General features: G+C 64.6%; 3 protein-coding genes and 2 non-coding genes across 6 annotated transcripts; 2 read left to right on the forward strand and 3 right to left on the reverse strand.

Annotated features, from left to right (window-relative positions):
- Positions 1 to 6,857: 6,857 nt before the first annotated feature.
- On the reverse strand, positions 6,858 to 8,687 carry TMEM179B (transmembrane protein 179B). Its single transcript, XM_087735342.1, has 5 exons — positions 8,553 to 8,687; positions 7,878 to 8,065; positions 7,675 to 7,809; positions 7,490 to 7,565; positions 6,858 to 7,193 (listed from the first exon to the last, which is right to left on the reverse strand). The coding sequence occupies exons 1-5, from the start codon at positions 8,646 to 8,648 to the stop codon at positions 7,035 to 7,037; spliced, it is 654 nt and encodes a 217-aa protein (XP_087591468.1). The 5' UTR covers positions 8,649 to 8,687; the 3' UTR covers positions 6,858 to 7,034.
- Positions 8,688 to 9,075: 388 nt separating this feature from the next.
- Positions 9,076 to 12,441, reverse strand: TAF6L (TATA-box binding protein associated factor 6 like). 2 transcript variants are annotated; one of them, XM_087735340.1, is made up of 10 exons: positions 12,267 to 12,441; positions 12,076 to 12,162; positions 11,316 to 11,466; positions 11,191 to 11,241; positions 11,004 to 11,098; positions 10,828 to 10,902; positions 10,508 to 10,728; positions 10,266 to 10,398; positions 10,057 to 10,185; positions 9,076 to 9,984 (listed from the first exon to the last, which is right to left on the reverse strand). In XM_087735340.1, the coding sequence occupies exons 1-10, from the start codon at positions 12,411 to 12,413 to the stop codon at positions 9,214 to 9,216; spliced, it is 1,860 nt and encodes a 619-aa protein (XP_087591466.1). In that variant the 5' UTR covers positions 12,414 to 12,441; the 3' UTR covers positions 9,076 to 9,213. The 2 variants fall into 2 exon arrangements, with proteins under 2 accessions (XP_087591466.1, XP_087591467.1); XM_087735341.1 differs by having other exon boundaries at positions 12,076 to 12,157; positions 12,267 to 12,405.
- Positions 12,412 to 14,750, forward strand: LOC148051741 (uncharacterized). The gene is made up of 4 exons (XM_087735299.1): positions 12,412 to 12,457; positions 13,560 to 13,672; positions 13,748 to 14,098; positions 14,637 to 14,750. Exons 1-4 carry the CDS (start codon positions 12,412 to 12,414, stop codon positions 14,748 to 14,750), a joined length of 624 nt encoding a protein of 207 aa, XP_087591425.1.
- Positions 12,699 to 12,889, forward strand: LOC148051742 (U2 spliceosomal RNA). Its single transcript, XR_015699461.1, has one exon. It is a non-coding gene; the product is annotated as a U2 spliceosomal RNA (small nuclear RNA).
- On the reverse strand, positions 14,650 to 14,840 carry LOC148051743 (U2 spliceosomal RNA). The gene has a single exon (XR_015699462.1). It is a non-coding gene; the product is annotated as a U2 spliceosomal RNA (small nuclear RNA).
- Positions 14,841 to 15,023: the final 183 nt, after the last annotated feature.

Here is a 15,023-nt window from a genome sequence, read left to right on the forward strand (position 1 = left end):
GGGAGAGTCCAGAAAGAGACAGCCCCAGCGTTTGTGGGGCAGTGAATGCGGTTGCCTGGATACTGGAAGAGCAGCAAGAGCTTTTGGTGCCGGCACCTTTGGTGTGGGAGGAATCCCTGGACGTTCGGAATTGCTGAGCTGGCTCCGGCTCAGCAGCCCAGGCAGATAGTATTGGAGTTTGGGAGAGTCCAGAAAGAGACAGCCCCAGCGTTTGTGGGGCAGTGAATGCGGTTGCCTGGATACTGGAAGAGCAGCAAGAGCTTTTGGTGCCGGCACCTTTGGTGTGGGAGGAATCCCTGGACGTTCGGAATTGCTGAGCTGGCTCCGGCTCAGCAGCCCAGGCAGATAGTATTGGACTTTGGGAGAGTACAGAAAGAGACAGCCCCAGCGTTTGTGGGGCAGTGAATGCGGTTGCCTGGATACTGGAAGAGCAGCAAGAGCTTTTGGTGCCGGCACCTTTGGTGTGGGAGGAATCCCTGGACGTTCGGAATTGCTAGTTGGCTCCGGCTCAGCAGCCCAGGCAGATAGTATTGGACTTTGGGAGAGTCCAGAAAGAGACAGCCCCAGCGTTTGTGGGGCAGTGAATGCGGTTGCCTGGATACTGGAAGAGCAGCAAGAGCTTTTGGTGCCGGCACCTTTGGTGTGGGAGGAATCCCTGGACGTTCGGAATTGCTGAGCTGGCTCCGGCTCAGCAGCCCAGGCAGATAGTATTGGACTTTGGGAGAGTCCAGAAAGAGACAGCCCCAGCGTTTGTGGGGCAGTGAATGCGGTTGCCTGGATACTGGAAGAGCAGCAAGAGCTTTTGGTGCCGGCACCTTTGGTGTGGGAGGAATCCCTGGACGTTCGGAATTGGTGAACTGGCTCCGGCTCAGCAGCCCAGGCAGATAGTATTGGAGTTTGGGAGAGTCCAGAAAGAGACAGCCCCAGCGTTTGTGGGGCAGTGAATGCGGTTGCCTGGATACTGGAAGAGCAGCAAGAGCTTTTGGTGCCGGCACCTTTGGTGTGGGAGGAATCCCTGGACGTTCGGAATTGCTGAGCTGGCTCCGCACCAGCAGCCCAGGCAGATAGTATTGGAGTTTGGGAGAGTCCAGAAAGAGACAGCCCCAGCGTTTGTGGGGCAGTGAATGCGGTTGCCTGGATACTGGAAGAGCAGCAAGAGCTTTTGGTGCCGGCACCTTTGGTGTGGGAGGAATCCCTGGACGTTCGGAATTGCTAGAAGCTAGAGCCGGCTCAGCAGCCCAGGCAGATAGTATTGGAGTTTGGGAGAGTCCAGAAAGAGACAGCCCCAGCGTTTGTGGGGCAGTGAATGCGGTTGCCTGGATACTGGAAGAGCAGCAAGAGCTTTTGGTGCCGGCACCTTTGGTGTGGGAGGAATCCCTGGACGTTCGGAATTGCTGAGCTGGCTCCGGCTCAGCAGCCCAGGCAGATAGTATTGGACTTTGGGAGAGTCCAGAAAGAGACAGCCCCAGCGTTTGTGGGGCAGTGAATGCGGTTGCCTGGATACTGGAAGAGCAGCAAGAGCTTTTGGTGCCGGCACCTTTGGTGTGGGAGGAATCCCTGGACGTTCGGAATTGCTGAGCTGGCTCCGGCTCAGCAGCCCAGGCAGATAGTATTGGACTTTGGGAGAGTCCAGAAAGAGACAGCCCCAGCGTTTGTGGGGCAGTGAATGCGGTTGCCTGGATACTGGAAGAGCAGCAAGAGCTTTTGGTGCCGGCACCTTTGGTGTGGGAGGAATCCCTGGACGTTCGGAATTGCTGAGCTGGCTCCGGCTCAGCAGCCCAGGCAGATAGTATTGGAGTTTGGGAGAGTCCAGAAAGAGACAGCCCCAGCGTTTGTGGGGCAGTGAATGCGGTTGCCTGGATACTGGAAGAGCAGCAAGAGCTTTTGGTGCCGGCACCTTTGGTGTGGGAGGAATCCCTGGACGTTCGGAATTGCTGAGCTGGCTCCGCACCAGCAGCCCAGGCAGATAGTATTGGACTTTGGGAGAGTCCAGAAAGAGACAGCCCCAGCGTTTGTGGGGCAGTGAATGCGGTTGCCTGGATACTGGAAGAGCAGCAAGAGCTTTTGGTCCCGGCACCTTTGGTGTGGGAGGAATCCCTGGACGTTCGCTCTTGGTAGAAGCTAGAGCCGGCTCAGCGGCCCAGGCAGACAGTATTGGACTTTGGGAGAGTCCAGAAAGAGACAGCCCCAGCGTTTGTGGGGCAGTGAATGCGGTTGCCTGGATACTGGAAGAGCAGCAAGAGCTTTTGGTGCCGGCACCTTTGGTGTGGGAGGAATCCCTGGACGTTCGGAATTGCTGAGCTGGCTCCGGCTCAGCAGCCCAGGCAGATAGTATTGGACTTTGGGAGAGTCCAGAAAGAGACAGCCCCAGCGTTTGTGGGGCAGTGAATGCGGTTGCCTGGATACTGGAAGAGCAGCAAGAGCTTTTGGTGCCGGCACCTTTGGTGTGGGAGGAATCCCTGGACGTTCGGAATTGCTGAGCTGGCTCCGCACCAGCAGCCCAGGCAGATAGTATTGGACTTTGGGAGAGTCCAGAAAGAGACAGCCCCAGCGTTTGTGGGGCAGTGAATGCGGTTGCCTGGATACTGGAAGAGCAGCAAGAGCTTTTGGTGCCGGCACCTTTGGTGTGGGAGGAATCCCTGGACGTTCGGAATTGCTGAGCTGGCTCCGGCTCAGCAGCCCAGGCAGATAGTATTGGAGTTTGGGAGAGTCCAGAAAGAGACAGCCCCAGCGTTTGTGGGGCAGTGAATGCGGTTGCCTGGATACTGGAAGAGCAGCAAGAGCTTTTGGTGCCGGCACCTTTGGTGTGGGAGGAATCCCTGGACGTTCGGAATTGCTAAGCTGGCTCCGGCTCAGCAGCCCAGGCAGATAGTATTGGAGTTTGGGAGAGTCCAGAAAGAGACAGCCCCAGCGTTTGTGGGGCAGTGAATGCGGTTGCCTGGATACTGGAAGAGCAGCAAGAGCTTTTGGTGCCGGCACCTTTGGTGTGGGAGGAATCCCTGGACGTTCGGAATTGCTGAGCTGGCTCCGGCTCAGCAGCCCAGGCAGATAGTATTGGAGTTTGGGAGAGTCCAGAAAGAGACAGCCCCAGCGTTTGTGGGGCAGTGAATGCGGTTGCCTGGATACTGGAAGAGCAGCAAGAGCTTTTGGTGCCGGCACCTTTGGTGTGGGAGGAATCCCTGGACGTTCGGAATTGCTGAGCTGGCTCCGGCTCAGCAGCCCAGGCAGATAGTATTGGAGTTTGGGAGAGTCCAGAAAGAGACAGCCCCAGCGTTTGTGGGGCAGTGAATGCGGTTGCCTGGATACTGGAAGAGCAGCAAGAGCTTTTGGTGCCGGCACCTTTGGTGTGGGAGGAATCCCTGGACGTTCGGAATTGCTGAGCTGGCTCCGGCTCAGCAGCCCAGGCAGATAGTATTGGAGTTTGGGAGAGTACAGAAAGAGACAGCCCCAGCGTTTGTGGGGCAGTGAATGCGGTTGCCTGGATACTGGAAGAGCAGCAAGAGCTTTTGGTGCCGGCACCTTTGGTGTGGGAGGAATCCCTGGACGTTCGGAATTGGTGAACTGGCTCCGGCTCAGCAGCCCAGGCAGATAGTATTGGACTTTGGGAGAGTCCAGAAAGAGACAGCCCCAGCGTTTGTGGGGCAGTGAATGCGGTTGCCTGGATACTGGAAGAGCAGCAAGAGCTTTTGGTGCCGGCACCTTTGGTGTGGGAGGAATCCCTGGACGTTCGGAATTGCTGAGCTGGCTCCGGCTCAGCAGCCCAGGCAGATAGTATTGGACTTTGGGAGAGTCCAGAAAGAGACAGCCCCAGCGTTTGTGGGGCAGTGAATGCGGTTGCCTGGATACTGGAAGAGCAGCAAGAGCTTTTGGTGCCGGCACCTTTGGTGTGGGAGGAATCCCTGGACGTTCGGAATTGCTGAGCTGGCTCCGGCTCAGCAGCCCAGGCAGATAGTATTGGAGTTTGGGAGAGTCCAGAAAGAGACAGCCCCAGCGTTTGTGGGGCAGTGAATGCGGTTGCCTGGATACTGGAAGAGCAGCAAGAGCTTTTGGTGCCGGCACCTTTGGTGTGGGAGGAATCCCTGGACGTTCGGAATTGCTGAGCTGGCTCCGGCTCAGCAGCCCAGGCAGATAGTATTGGACTTTGGGAGAGTCCAGAAAGAGACAGCCCCAGCGTTTGTGGGGCAGTGAATGCGGTTGCCTGGATACTGGAAGAGCAGCAAGAGCTTTTGGTGCCGGCACCTTTGGTGTGGGAGGAATCCCTGGACGTTCGGAATTGCTGAGCTGGCTCCGCACCAGCAGCCCAGGCAGATAGTATTGGACTTTGGGAGAGTCCAGAAAGAGACAGCCCCAGCGTTTGTGGGGCAGTGAATGCGGTTGCCTGGATACTGGAAGAGCAGCAAGAGCTTTTGGTGCCGGCACCTTTGGTGTGGGAGGAATCCCTGGACGTTCGGAATTGGTGAGCTGGCTCCGGCTCAGCAGCCCAGGCAGATAGTATTGGACTTTGGGAGAGTACAGAAAGAGACAGCCCCAGCGTTTGTGGGGCAGTGAATGCGGTTGCCTGGATACTGGAAGAGCAGCAAGAGCTTTTGGTGCCGGCACCTTTGGTGTGGGAGGAATCCCTGGACGTTCGGAATTGCTGAGCTGGCTCCGGCTCAGCAGCCCAGGCAGATAGTATTGGAGTTTGGGAGAGTCCAGAAAGAGACAGCCCCAGCGTTTGTGGGGCAGTGAATGCGGTTGCCTGGATACTGGAAGAGCAGCAAGAGCTTTTGGTGCCGGCACCTTTGGTGTGGGAGGAATCCCTGGACGTTCGGAATTGCTGAGCTGGCTCCGCACCAGCAGCCCAGGCAGATAGTATTGGACTTTGGGAGAGTCCAGAAAGAGACAGCCCCAGCGTTTGTGGGGCAGTGAATGCGGTTGCCTGGATACTGGAAGAGCAGCAAGAGCTTTTGGTGCCGGCACCTTTGGTGTGGGAGGAATCCCTGGACGTTCGGAATTGCTGAGCTGGCTCCGGCTCAGCAGCCCAGGCAGATAGTATTGGAGTTTGGGAGAGTACAGAAAGAGACAGCCCCAGCGTTTGTGGGGCAGTGAATGCGGTTGCCTGGATACTGGAAGAGCAGCAAGAGCTTTTGGTGCCGGCACCTTTGGTGTGGGAGGAATCCCTGGACGTTCGGAATTGCTGAGCTGGCTCCGGCTCAGCAGCCCAGGCAGATAGTATTGGAGTTTGGGAGAGTCCAGAAAGAGACAGCCCCAGCGTTTGTGGGGCAGTGAATGCGGTTGCCTGGATACTGGAAGAGCAGCAAGAGCTTTTGGTGCCGGCACCTTTGGTGTGGGAGGAATCCCTGGACGTTCGGAATTGGTGAGCTGGCTCCGGCTCAGCAGCCCAGGCAGATAGTATTGGAGTTTGGGAGAGTACAGAAAGAGACAGCCCCAGCGTTTGTGGGGCAGTGAATGCGGTTGCCTGGATACTGGAAGAGCAGCAAGAGCTTTTGGTGCCGGCACCTTTGGTGTGGGAGGAATCCCTGGACGTTCGGAATTGGTAGAAGCTAGAGCCGGCTCAGCAGCCCAGGCAGATAGTATTGGACTTTGGGAGAGTACAGAAAGAGACAGCCCCAGCGTTTGTGGGGCAGTGAATGCGGTTGCCTGGATACTGGAAGAGCAGCAAGAGCTTTTGGTGCCGGCACCTTTGGTGTGGGAGGAATCCCTGGACGTTCGGAATTGCTGCAATTTCTGCAGGGGCAATCTCAGGCCCCTCGCTCTTCCCGCGAAGGCTCTTCTTCAAACGGGCGCCCCATCACGCACGGGGTCCCCCCGGGATCGATCGGTGCCCAGCGCCATCCGGTCTTTTCCGAAGGGATCGGGGTGACGGGATCCACCCGGCTGGCGAGCGGCTCCGTGGGGAGGGACGCGGGGTCGCGCGTGAGGCTCGGCGGGACGCGGTGCTGGGCCGCCTCGGCTGGGCCGGGCGGGAAAGGCTGGAGCAGAGGATCCCTGAGGTCCCTTCCCGCCTGGGACTTGGTGGTTCTCTTCCTCCTCCTCCTCCTCCTCCTCCTCCTCCGGCAGAGCTGAGCAGTGACCCCCATCCTCCTCCTCCTCATCCTCCTCTTCCTCCTCCTCTTCTTCCTCACACTCCTCCTCCTTCTCATCCTCCTCCTCCTCCTCCTCATCCACCACCTCCTCCTCCTCCTCCTCCAGCAGAGCTGAGCAGTGACCCCCTTCCTCCTCATCATCCTCCTCCTCATCCTCCTTCTCGTCATCCTCTTCCTCATCCTTGTCCTCCTCCATCTCCTCCTCATCCTTGTCCTCCCCCTCCTCCTCCTCCATCTCCTTCTTCTCTTCCACCTCCTCCTCCTCCTCCTCCTCTTCTTCCTCATGCTCTTCCTCATCCTCCTCCTCCTTCTTATCCTCCTCCTCCTCACCATCATCCACCTCCTCCACCTCCTCCGGCAGAGCTGAGCAGTGACCCCCTTCCTCCTCATCATCCTCCTCCTCCTCCTCCTTCTCGTCATCCTCTTCCTCATCCTCGTCCTCCTCCATCTCCTCCTCATCCTTGTCCTCCTCCTCCTCCTCCTCCATCTCCTTCTTCTCTTCCACCTCCTCCTCCTCTTCTTCCTCATGCTCCTCCTCATCCTCCTCCTCCTTCTTATCCTCCTCCTCCTCACCATCATCCACCTCCTCCACCTCCTCCGGCAGAGCTGAGCAGTGACCCCCTTTCTCCTCCTCATCCTCCTCCTCATCCTCCTTCTTCTTCTCCCCCACCTCCTCATCCTCCTCCTCCTCCTCAGACGCTCAGGCCCACAACACCCAGCCGCAGGCTCCTCTCTGGGAAATCCTCAATTTTTAATCACAAAGCACCCAAAAAAAAGCCTCGACGATCGCCCGGCCCCAACTCGCTGCCGGAGGGGCCTTCGTCGCCGCTGGCTTCGTCCCCGCAGCAGGACCGGCGCGGGTGCCAGGGCGAAGGATCTCCCTTCTCTTGCGTCGTAGGGAGCGAACCCCGGGTCCGGCTCCACACCCACCCCGCTACCCCCCTTCCTTCAGGGCCGTATGGGGCGTCCCCCGAAAATGGCTTCCGTCTCGGCGCTCCACTCGGAATCGTTGGGACGCAGCAGCCGGAGAGGGGCCTCCCTCCACCGCTGGACCAGCAGCCGGGCGCTCAGCAGGCACCAGAGGAAGACGTTCACCCAGGCCGACGCCTGCGGGGCCGGGGCGACAAGGGGGGAGTCGAGCCGTGCCGCACGCCCCCCCAATTTCTACACCTGGGACCCCCCCCAAGGCAGCAGCCACCGCGCACCTGCACCCCTATTCGCACCATTCCCACCCTGTGCATGGACGCTGTCCCTCGCCACGGGACAGATGGACAGGTTTCTCCCTCCCTTCTCCCCAGACCGTGGGCTTGAGCGGTTCTTTTGCTCTCCTTGGCTTGTCCCCATCCTCGCCCGCCGCGGGCACGACGTGGAGGGGGGGGTCTTCACCGTGCTCCCTGCCTCACCTGGGCGCTGTAGAGGTTGCTGTAGAAGCGGGTCGGGGCGAAGGACAGCCACGGTTTGTGCTCAGCCTCCTGGCAGCTGCCGGCGGCGGGGACGGGGGAAGAGCGGGGTTGAGGTGTGGGGAGAAGCGGGGGGGACCCCCCCCCCCAAGGGAACCCCCCCCATCCCCAGGGAAGGGCGCTGCTACCTGGAGAGGCTCTTGGTCTGCACGATGGAGGCGCAGAAAGCATCCATCCCCACGCGGAGGATGCAGGCTGAGATGAGGAGGAAGAAGAGGATGATGAAGGCGAGGACCAGGGCGATGCCGAGCCAAGCGCGGTCCCTGCGAGAGAAGGGGAGCGGCGTCAGCGGGGTGCGGGGCTTCGTGGGGCACCCCCAGGCTCCGCTCACCTCGGGGACTCGTCGGTGCAGCAGCCGTAGATGCCGTAGAGGAGCGAGGAGAAGCAGTACAGGGCCACCACGATGGAGACGGCCGAGACGAAATAACAGAGCGAGATGTGGCTGAAGGACTTGGGCACCAGCGCCGTCCCGTTCCAGCTCACCGTGCCGTAGAGGATGCACCAGCCTCCAAATTCTCCCTGCCAAGGGGGGGCTGCCGCTCGGTGACCCCCACCCCGGCACCCACGGGGAGCCAGGCTCAGCCCCGGCAGGACGGACCGGCGTGGTGAGGAGGAGGAGAGGAGCGTTGGAGGAGGAAGGAAGCCCAAACCGCCCCAGCTGGCTCTCTGCTCACATGACGCACCGGGGGCTGCGGGACGGGCAGGGGGCTCGGCCAAAACCCCCCCTGCCCAGCGCCCTGCCAGCACCCCGCCTTGCCACCGCCTCCGTCCGGGCTCCCCACGGCACCCGGTGGCCACAAACAGGGGGGCACAGGGGGCTTTTTCTGGGGGGGGGACGGACACCAGGGCAGACCCAGCCGAGGGCAGGAGCGGGACGGAGCCCAGCCGGGGCGGCAGCGCGGACCGGGAGGGAGCCCCGGGGGTAAGGAGCGGGGTGAAGCCGCCGTACCCCCAGCTCGCCCCCGCCACCGAGCAGCATGGCCGGCCCCCCACCCCACGCCGGTACCTGTGCCACGGTGAGGGCCGAAGCGCAGACGATCCCGCAGAGGAAGGCGGCTCCGTGGAGGGCCAGTTCCGCCAGCTGCAGGACGGACACCGCCATTTTCCGTTTCCCCCCCTCCGCCACCTCCGCTCAGCCCGGCCTCCTCCGCCCCACCCCGCCCCAGCGGCACGGGGCTGGGCTCCTCGGCGGCCCTGTTGCAGCAGCACGCTGTGCCGCCACCGCCACGGCCCAGCGGTTGGTAACCCCGCGCCTCCCACCCCACCCAGAACAGCTCCTGCTCGGAGCTGGTGGCAGCCATCCATCTGTCCGTCCGTCTGTCAGCATCAGGGAGCCCCGTTGGCACCGGGATTTCACCAGGAAGACCACGACCCACCAACCCGCTCCCTCCCTCTCCTCGGTAGCGCGAGCTTTGGCCACCGCCATCTCCTCGGCTTTGCCGGCAAGGGGACGGACACCGTCCGCCTCCCGCCACCCCAGCGCCGGAGACACAGCGCCCCGCCGCCGCTGCCACAAACGCCCCGGCGCCGAGCAGCCGACACCTTTTTATTAACTGCTGGACGCGCTACAGCAAGAGGGGCACCCCTGGGCGGGCGGCACCCGCGGGTCCCCGCGCCGAGAGGCGGCCCGGCACCGATGCCGGTGGGGCAAGTGTCCAGCACCCGCCTCAGAGGAGGAGGTGGAGGGAGTACTCGGCCCGTGGCCACCGCCGGGCCGGCCGGGTGGTCCGTCCGATCATGGGCAACTTCTGGGCATAGCGGGAGACGTGGCCGGGTCCGTGGTGCTGGGGGAAGCTGGTTTGGAAGAGGCGGCCCTGGCAGCGCCGGCCGGCTTGGCGACCCGCAATGACGAAGCTGAACCGCGGAGCGCCGCGCGGGGCGAAACGGCATTTCTGGAAGACATCGCGGGCGCCCGGGCGGTGGCCGGGCTGCCGGGGGGCTCCGCGGGGCCGGGCCAGGCTGGCGGGACGGTGCAAGGCCGGGCGGCCGGCCGGGGGTTCGCCCCGCGGGCTCTCCTCCTCCCGCGGGCTCACCGTGGCGCTGGCCGTCAGCTGCGGCATCTTGCGCGCCGCCCCTTCGCCCCCAAATGCCGCCGGCTCCTTCCGGGCTCCCTCGGGGGTGCCGGGGGGTGGCAAGGTGGCCGGCGGCAGTCCCGTGCCAAAACGGGCGGCCAAACTGTCACCGAAGAAGTCGTAGAGCTCGTGGTACATGTCGTGCAGGGAGAGGGTGGGCGGTGTGGGGGCCGCTGCCGCCGGGGGGCCGCCGCCACCGCCGCCGCCCCCCAACTGCAGCAGGGGCCGGCCGAGGCCGAAGCCCGTCTCGGCCGGGGGGTCCTGCTTGGGGCTGTGCCGCGGGGAGCCCTCCTGCCGCGGGCCGGCCCCCGATGCCGCGGCGGGCGCCTGCTGCGCCTTCATCTTCAGCAGGCGTTCGACAGCCACCTGGAGGGGGGGAAACAGTGCTGGCAGCGGGACGGGAGCCAAACCGGGCCCCCGGCAGGACGAGGCGCTCACCAGGATGGCACCGTAGACTTTGTGCCCGTCGGCCTTGACCTGGGCGTTGGAGACGGAGTAGTCGTCCAGCACCGCCTGCAGGTTGGCCCAGTAGGTGGGAAGGTGGGGGTACAGCACCCGCTCCACCGCCTGCGGAGGGGACAGACGGACAAACAAGCGGTGGCACGGGGCAGGGGACATGGTCATGGGTCCCCCTCCCCGACCCTCACCTTCCAGCCCAGGGCGTGCAGCCCCACCACCGCGCCGTAGTGGGAGCAGAGCGGACGCACGGGGTCGGCCAGCACCTTTTGGAGCGAGAGCAGGATTTGATGGTAGAGGCCGCTCACCAGGTCACCGTGGGTCCTGCGGGCGACAGAGCGGACGCTCCAGTTCCCGCCGCGGTGGGGGCACGGCGGCGGCCGCCCCCTCCGTCTCCCCGCCGCGCCCCAGGGAGGGTTCCTGTCCCCCCCACCAGAAAATGCGGCTGAGCAGCATGGCGGCGTAGTCGCGCAGGGTCCAGTGGTCGTTGAGGGGGTTGATGGAGGCGGCCAGCGGCTCCAGCGCGCAGTACATGACGCTGGCGATCAGGCTGCGGACATAAGAGCCCAGGCAGAGGAAGGGGTTCTGGATCAGGCTGCGGGCGATGTGCAACAACCGGTTCAGCTGCTCCAGGTCGTGGCTCACCGATTTCACCTGCCGGCAAGGCACCGGGGCCGGGCTCAGCGGGGAGCCGGCCCCCCCCACCCTAGCGCAGGCTCAGAGTCCCCCCCCGGTTCCATTGCCCGCGCTCACCCCGCTGACCACATAGACGAAGTAGGGCAGGAGGGCCGAGATCTTGGAGTTGGTCTGCAGATCCTGCAGGGCCACCTGCGGGCGAGGACGCCGGCCACGGCGCGGGGGGTGGGGGTCAGCCCCGCTCGGGCGCTCGGGATCGGGGCGCGGGGGGGGTTCCCCCTGCCTCACCCCACCTTCATCAGCTGGGGGTCGTCGCCCAGCACCGCCCGGGTGACGTGCTGGTAGTACTTGAGCAGGTCGTCCGTCAGCGTGGAGACGGCGCTGGGCACTATGGCGGCGGGGGGGACGGGACCGTCACCCCCACGGCCGCGGAGCCCCCCCCCCCCGCGAGCCGGCGTCCCCCCCTCCGCCGCTCCTTACCGCTTCCCTGCGGCTCCAGGTTGCCTTTCCCATCCAGGTAGGAGACGTGCACTGCGAGAGAGAGCGCGGCGGTGGCTGTGAGCGCCCTGCCCGCGCCCTGCCCGCGCCGGGGGGGAGCCCCTCACCTCTCACGGCCGTCTCGGCGCAGCCCTTGGGGATGTTGGTGGCCAGGGCCAGCTCCACCAGGTTGACCTCCCGGTCCTCCTGGAAGTACAGCTCGCCCTCCTTGATGGCCCGGAAGGGGAGCGCGTCCTGGGAGCCGTAGCCGCACACTGCCTGGGGGGGGACGGGGACACTGCGGTGGCAGCGACCCCCGGGGACGCACCGAGGCGCGGGGACCCCCACCCGCAGCACTGGGGCGTGCCGCTGCGCTCGGGACCCAGCCCCGCCGGTGTCCCCAGCCCCGCCGGTGTCCCCAGTACCACCGGCGCCCCCAGCCCCACCGGCGCCCCCAGCCCCATCTCCAGCCCCACCAGTGTCTCCTGTACCACCACCAGTTTCCCCAGCCCCACCAGTATCCCCATCACCACTACCAGTATCCCTAGCCTCACCAGTCTCCCCAGCCCCCCCAGTCTCCCCAGCCCCCCCACCGGTATCCCCAGCCCCCCCACCGGTATCCCCAGCCCCACCACCAGTATCCCCAGCCCCACCCGTCTCCCCAGCCCCACCCATCTTCCCAGCCCCCCCCCCCCCAGTATCCCCAGCCCCACCACCAGTATTGCCCGCACCCCAGTCCCCAGCCCTCCCCGTATCCCCAGCCCCCCCAGTATCCCCAGCCCCCCTAGTCCCCAGACCCCCCACCAGTCCCCCCACCACCAGCACCAGTCTCCCCAGCCCCACAGCGGCCGGCACCCCCGGTCCTGGGACCCCCCCGCCCCCCCGTACCTCGACGTTACTCCAGCGCAGGGCCCGGTTGAAATCCTCCACCGTCAGTTTGCGGCGCCGCGTGTGTTTCATGAACTGGGAGCTGTTCTGGGGGGGGGGGGGGGGGCGGCACAGTCACCGGGACCGGGCCCGGGGACCACCGGGGAGCGGGACCGGGCCCGGGCCGCTGCGCCCCTCCCCGGCGGCCGTACCTGCGTGGCCTCCCGCAACCGGTAGCAAACGTCTTCGGCCAACAACGCCGCCACCTCGTCGCTGAGCTCCAGCCCGGTGCTTTCCGCCATCAACCGCACCGATTCCCGCGGCAGCTCCACGAAACGCCGCTCCTCCCGCTCCGACATGGCCGCGCCGCGCGCCCTGCCGCCGGGCCACGCCCACCGAAGGGGCGGGGATATGTAAATCAGGAGCAGTGCGGCCCCGAGGGCTGCCGGGAGAGTGAGTTACGGCGGCGGGGGTCTGCGGGGCGGGGGTCGGCGGCGGCGGCAGAGCCCGGTGCGGGGCGGGGGCAGCGCGGGGAGCGGGGCGGGGGGCGCGGGGCGGGCGGTCGGTGCGGGGCCGGGGGGGGGCCGCCGTGAGGTGGGAGCGGGTGGGTGCCGGTGGAGCCGGTCGGTGGCGGAGGTTGGGGCATCGCTTCTCGGCCTTTTGGCTAAGATCAAGTGTAGTATCTGTTCTTATCAGTTTAATAGCTGATACGTCCTCGAGGAGAGGACTTTCTATTAAACGGATTTTTGGACCTGGGAGTCGGGTGCGGAGCTTGCTCCCTCCACTCCGCGCATCGTCCCGGTCTTGCAGTGCCTCCGGGAACGGTGCACACCCCCCCCGGGGGGTCCCTGATACCGGTTAACGGCAGAACTGAACATTTTTTCCCCCTCCTGGCAGCGCTCGCGTCGTTGCGGGAATCCGGTCGCTCCTTGGGTTTGCGGCGAGACCCGGGAGGGAATCGGAGGGGGGGGGAGGGAAGAGCCCCGGCTGCTGCCGCCCTCTGCGGAGAAAGAGGCGCTTTCTGCCCCAACACGGGGCCCGCCCGAGAGCTCTGCTCCCCCCGCGCCCGAGGGACGCCCGACGCGACTCTGTCACGGGTGCCCCGCCGGTGAGGATCCGGATCTGGCGCAGAGGGGACGCCGGGAGCCCCCACGCACCGGGAGCGGGCACCGAGGCTCCCCCGCCGCCCCCAGCTCTGTCCTTCACCGCCACAAGGCGCCCCCGGCGGGGGGGGGGCCGCCCTTCGGTCCCCGCGAGGCTCGATTTGCATAGCCACGCCCCTTCCCCAGCTCCCGACTGCTGCTCGTTTGCATAACCCCTCCCATCACCCCGCCCGGCCCCGCCCCCTCGCAGGTATCCAGTGTCACGCCCCGCCCCCTGCTCGCCCCGCCGCTGCCCCAACCGCGCCCCAAAAGGCTGCAAAATGCCCCAAAACGGCTCCCGGGGAGGGGGGGGGGGGGGGGGCAAGGGGAGGGGGCGTCCCCAGAGCGCTCCGGCCCCCACAGACAGCGAGGAGGAGGAGGAGGAGGAAGGGGTTCACTGCTCAGCTCTGCCCGAGGAGGATGAGAAGGAGGAGGAGGAGGAGGAGGAAGAAGAGGAGGAGGAGGAAATGGAGGAGGTGGAAATAGAGGAGGAGGAAGAGGATGAGGAGGATAATGAAGAGGAAGGGGGTCACTGCTCAGCTCTGCCGGAGGAGGAGAAGGAGGAGGAGGATGAGGAAGAAGAGCAGGAGGAGGAGGAGGAGGTGAAAGACAAGGAGATGGAGGAGGAGGAAGAGGAGAAGGAGAAGAAGGAGGATGAGGAAGAGGATGAGGAGGAGGAGGTGGAGGAGAAGGAGGATGAGGAAGAGGAAGGGGGTCACTGCTCAGCTCTGCCGGAGGAGGAGGAGGAGGTGGTGGATGTGGAGGAGGAAGAGGAGGAGGATGAGGAGGAGCATGACGAAGAAGAGGAGGAGGAAGAGGAGGATGAGGAAGAAGAGGATGAGGAGGTGGAGATGGAGGACGAAGAGGAGAACAAGAGGGAGGAGAATGAGGAGGAGGAGGAGGTGGAGGAGAAGGAGAATGAGGAGGAGGAGGAGGAAGGGGGTCACTACTCAGCTCTGCTGGAGGAGGAGGTGGATGATGAGGATGAGAAGGAGGAGGAGCATGAGGAAGAAGAGGAGGAGGAGGTGGAGGAGAAGAAGGAGGAGGAGGAGGAAGAGGAAGGGGGTCACTGCTCAGCTCTGCCGGGGGAGGAGGAGGTGGATGATAAGGATGAGAAGGAAGAGGAGCATGAGCAGGAGGAGGAGGAGGAGATGGAGGAGGAAGAGGAGGTTGGGGGTCACTGCTCATCTCTGCCAGAGGAGGAGGATGCAGAGGAAGAGGAGGATGAGAAGGAGGAAGAGGATGAAGAAGAAGGAGGAGGAAGGCGGCCACCGCTCAGCTCCGCCCGCCGGCAGCCTCCGCCTCGGGCACGGACCCGGCGCCCGGAGCGGCGGGGGCGCAGCAAAAGCGGCCGCCTCCGCGTGGAGGGGGGGAAAAAGGGCCCTGGGGCGGGGAAAGACCCCGCCGTCGCCGCCAATCTCTGTCCTTCACCGCCACAAGGCGCCCCCCGACGGGGACGGGCACCGCTCCCGGAGGCACTGCAACACCGGGGCGATGCCAGGAGCGGACGGAGCAAGCCCCGCACCCGGCTCCCGCGTCCAAAAATCCGCTTAATACAAAGTCCTCTGCGCGAGGACCTATCAGCTATTAAACTGATAAGAACAGATACTACACTTGATCTTAGCCAAAAGGCCGAGAAGCGATGCCCCGACCCGCCCCGACCACCGACCCCACCCGCAACCACACGCTCCCACCTCACGGCGGCTCCCCCCCGCACCGCCCCGCCCCGCCCCGCCTCGCACCGCACCGCACCGCGCCCCGCTCCCCGCGCCGCCCCCGCCCCGCACCGGGCTCCGCCGACGCCGACCCCCGCCCCGCCCCGCCCCG

This window comes from Nipponia nippon, unplaced genomic scaffold, assembly GCF_047370975.1.
Source record: "Nipponia nippon isolate SJK-2023a ecotype South Korea unplaced genomic scaffold, ASM4737097v1 scaffold_55, whole genome shotgun sequence".
NCBI lineage: Eukaryota > Metazoa > Chordata > Aves > Pelecaniformes > Threskiornithidae > Nipponia > Nipponia nippon.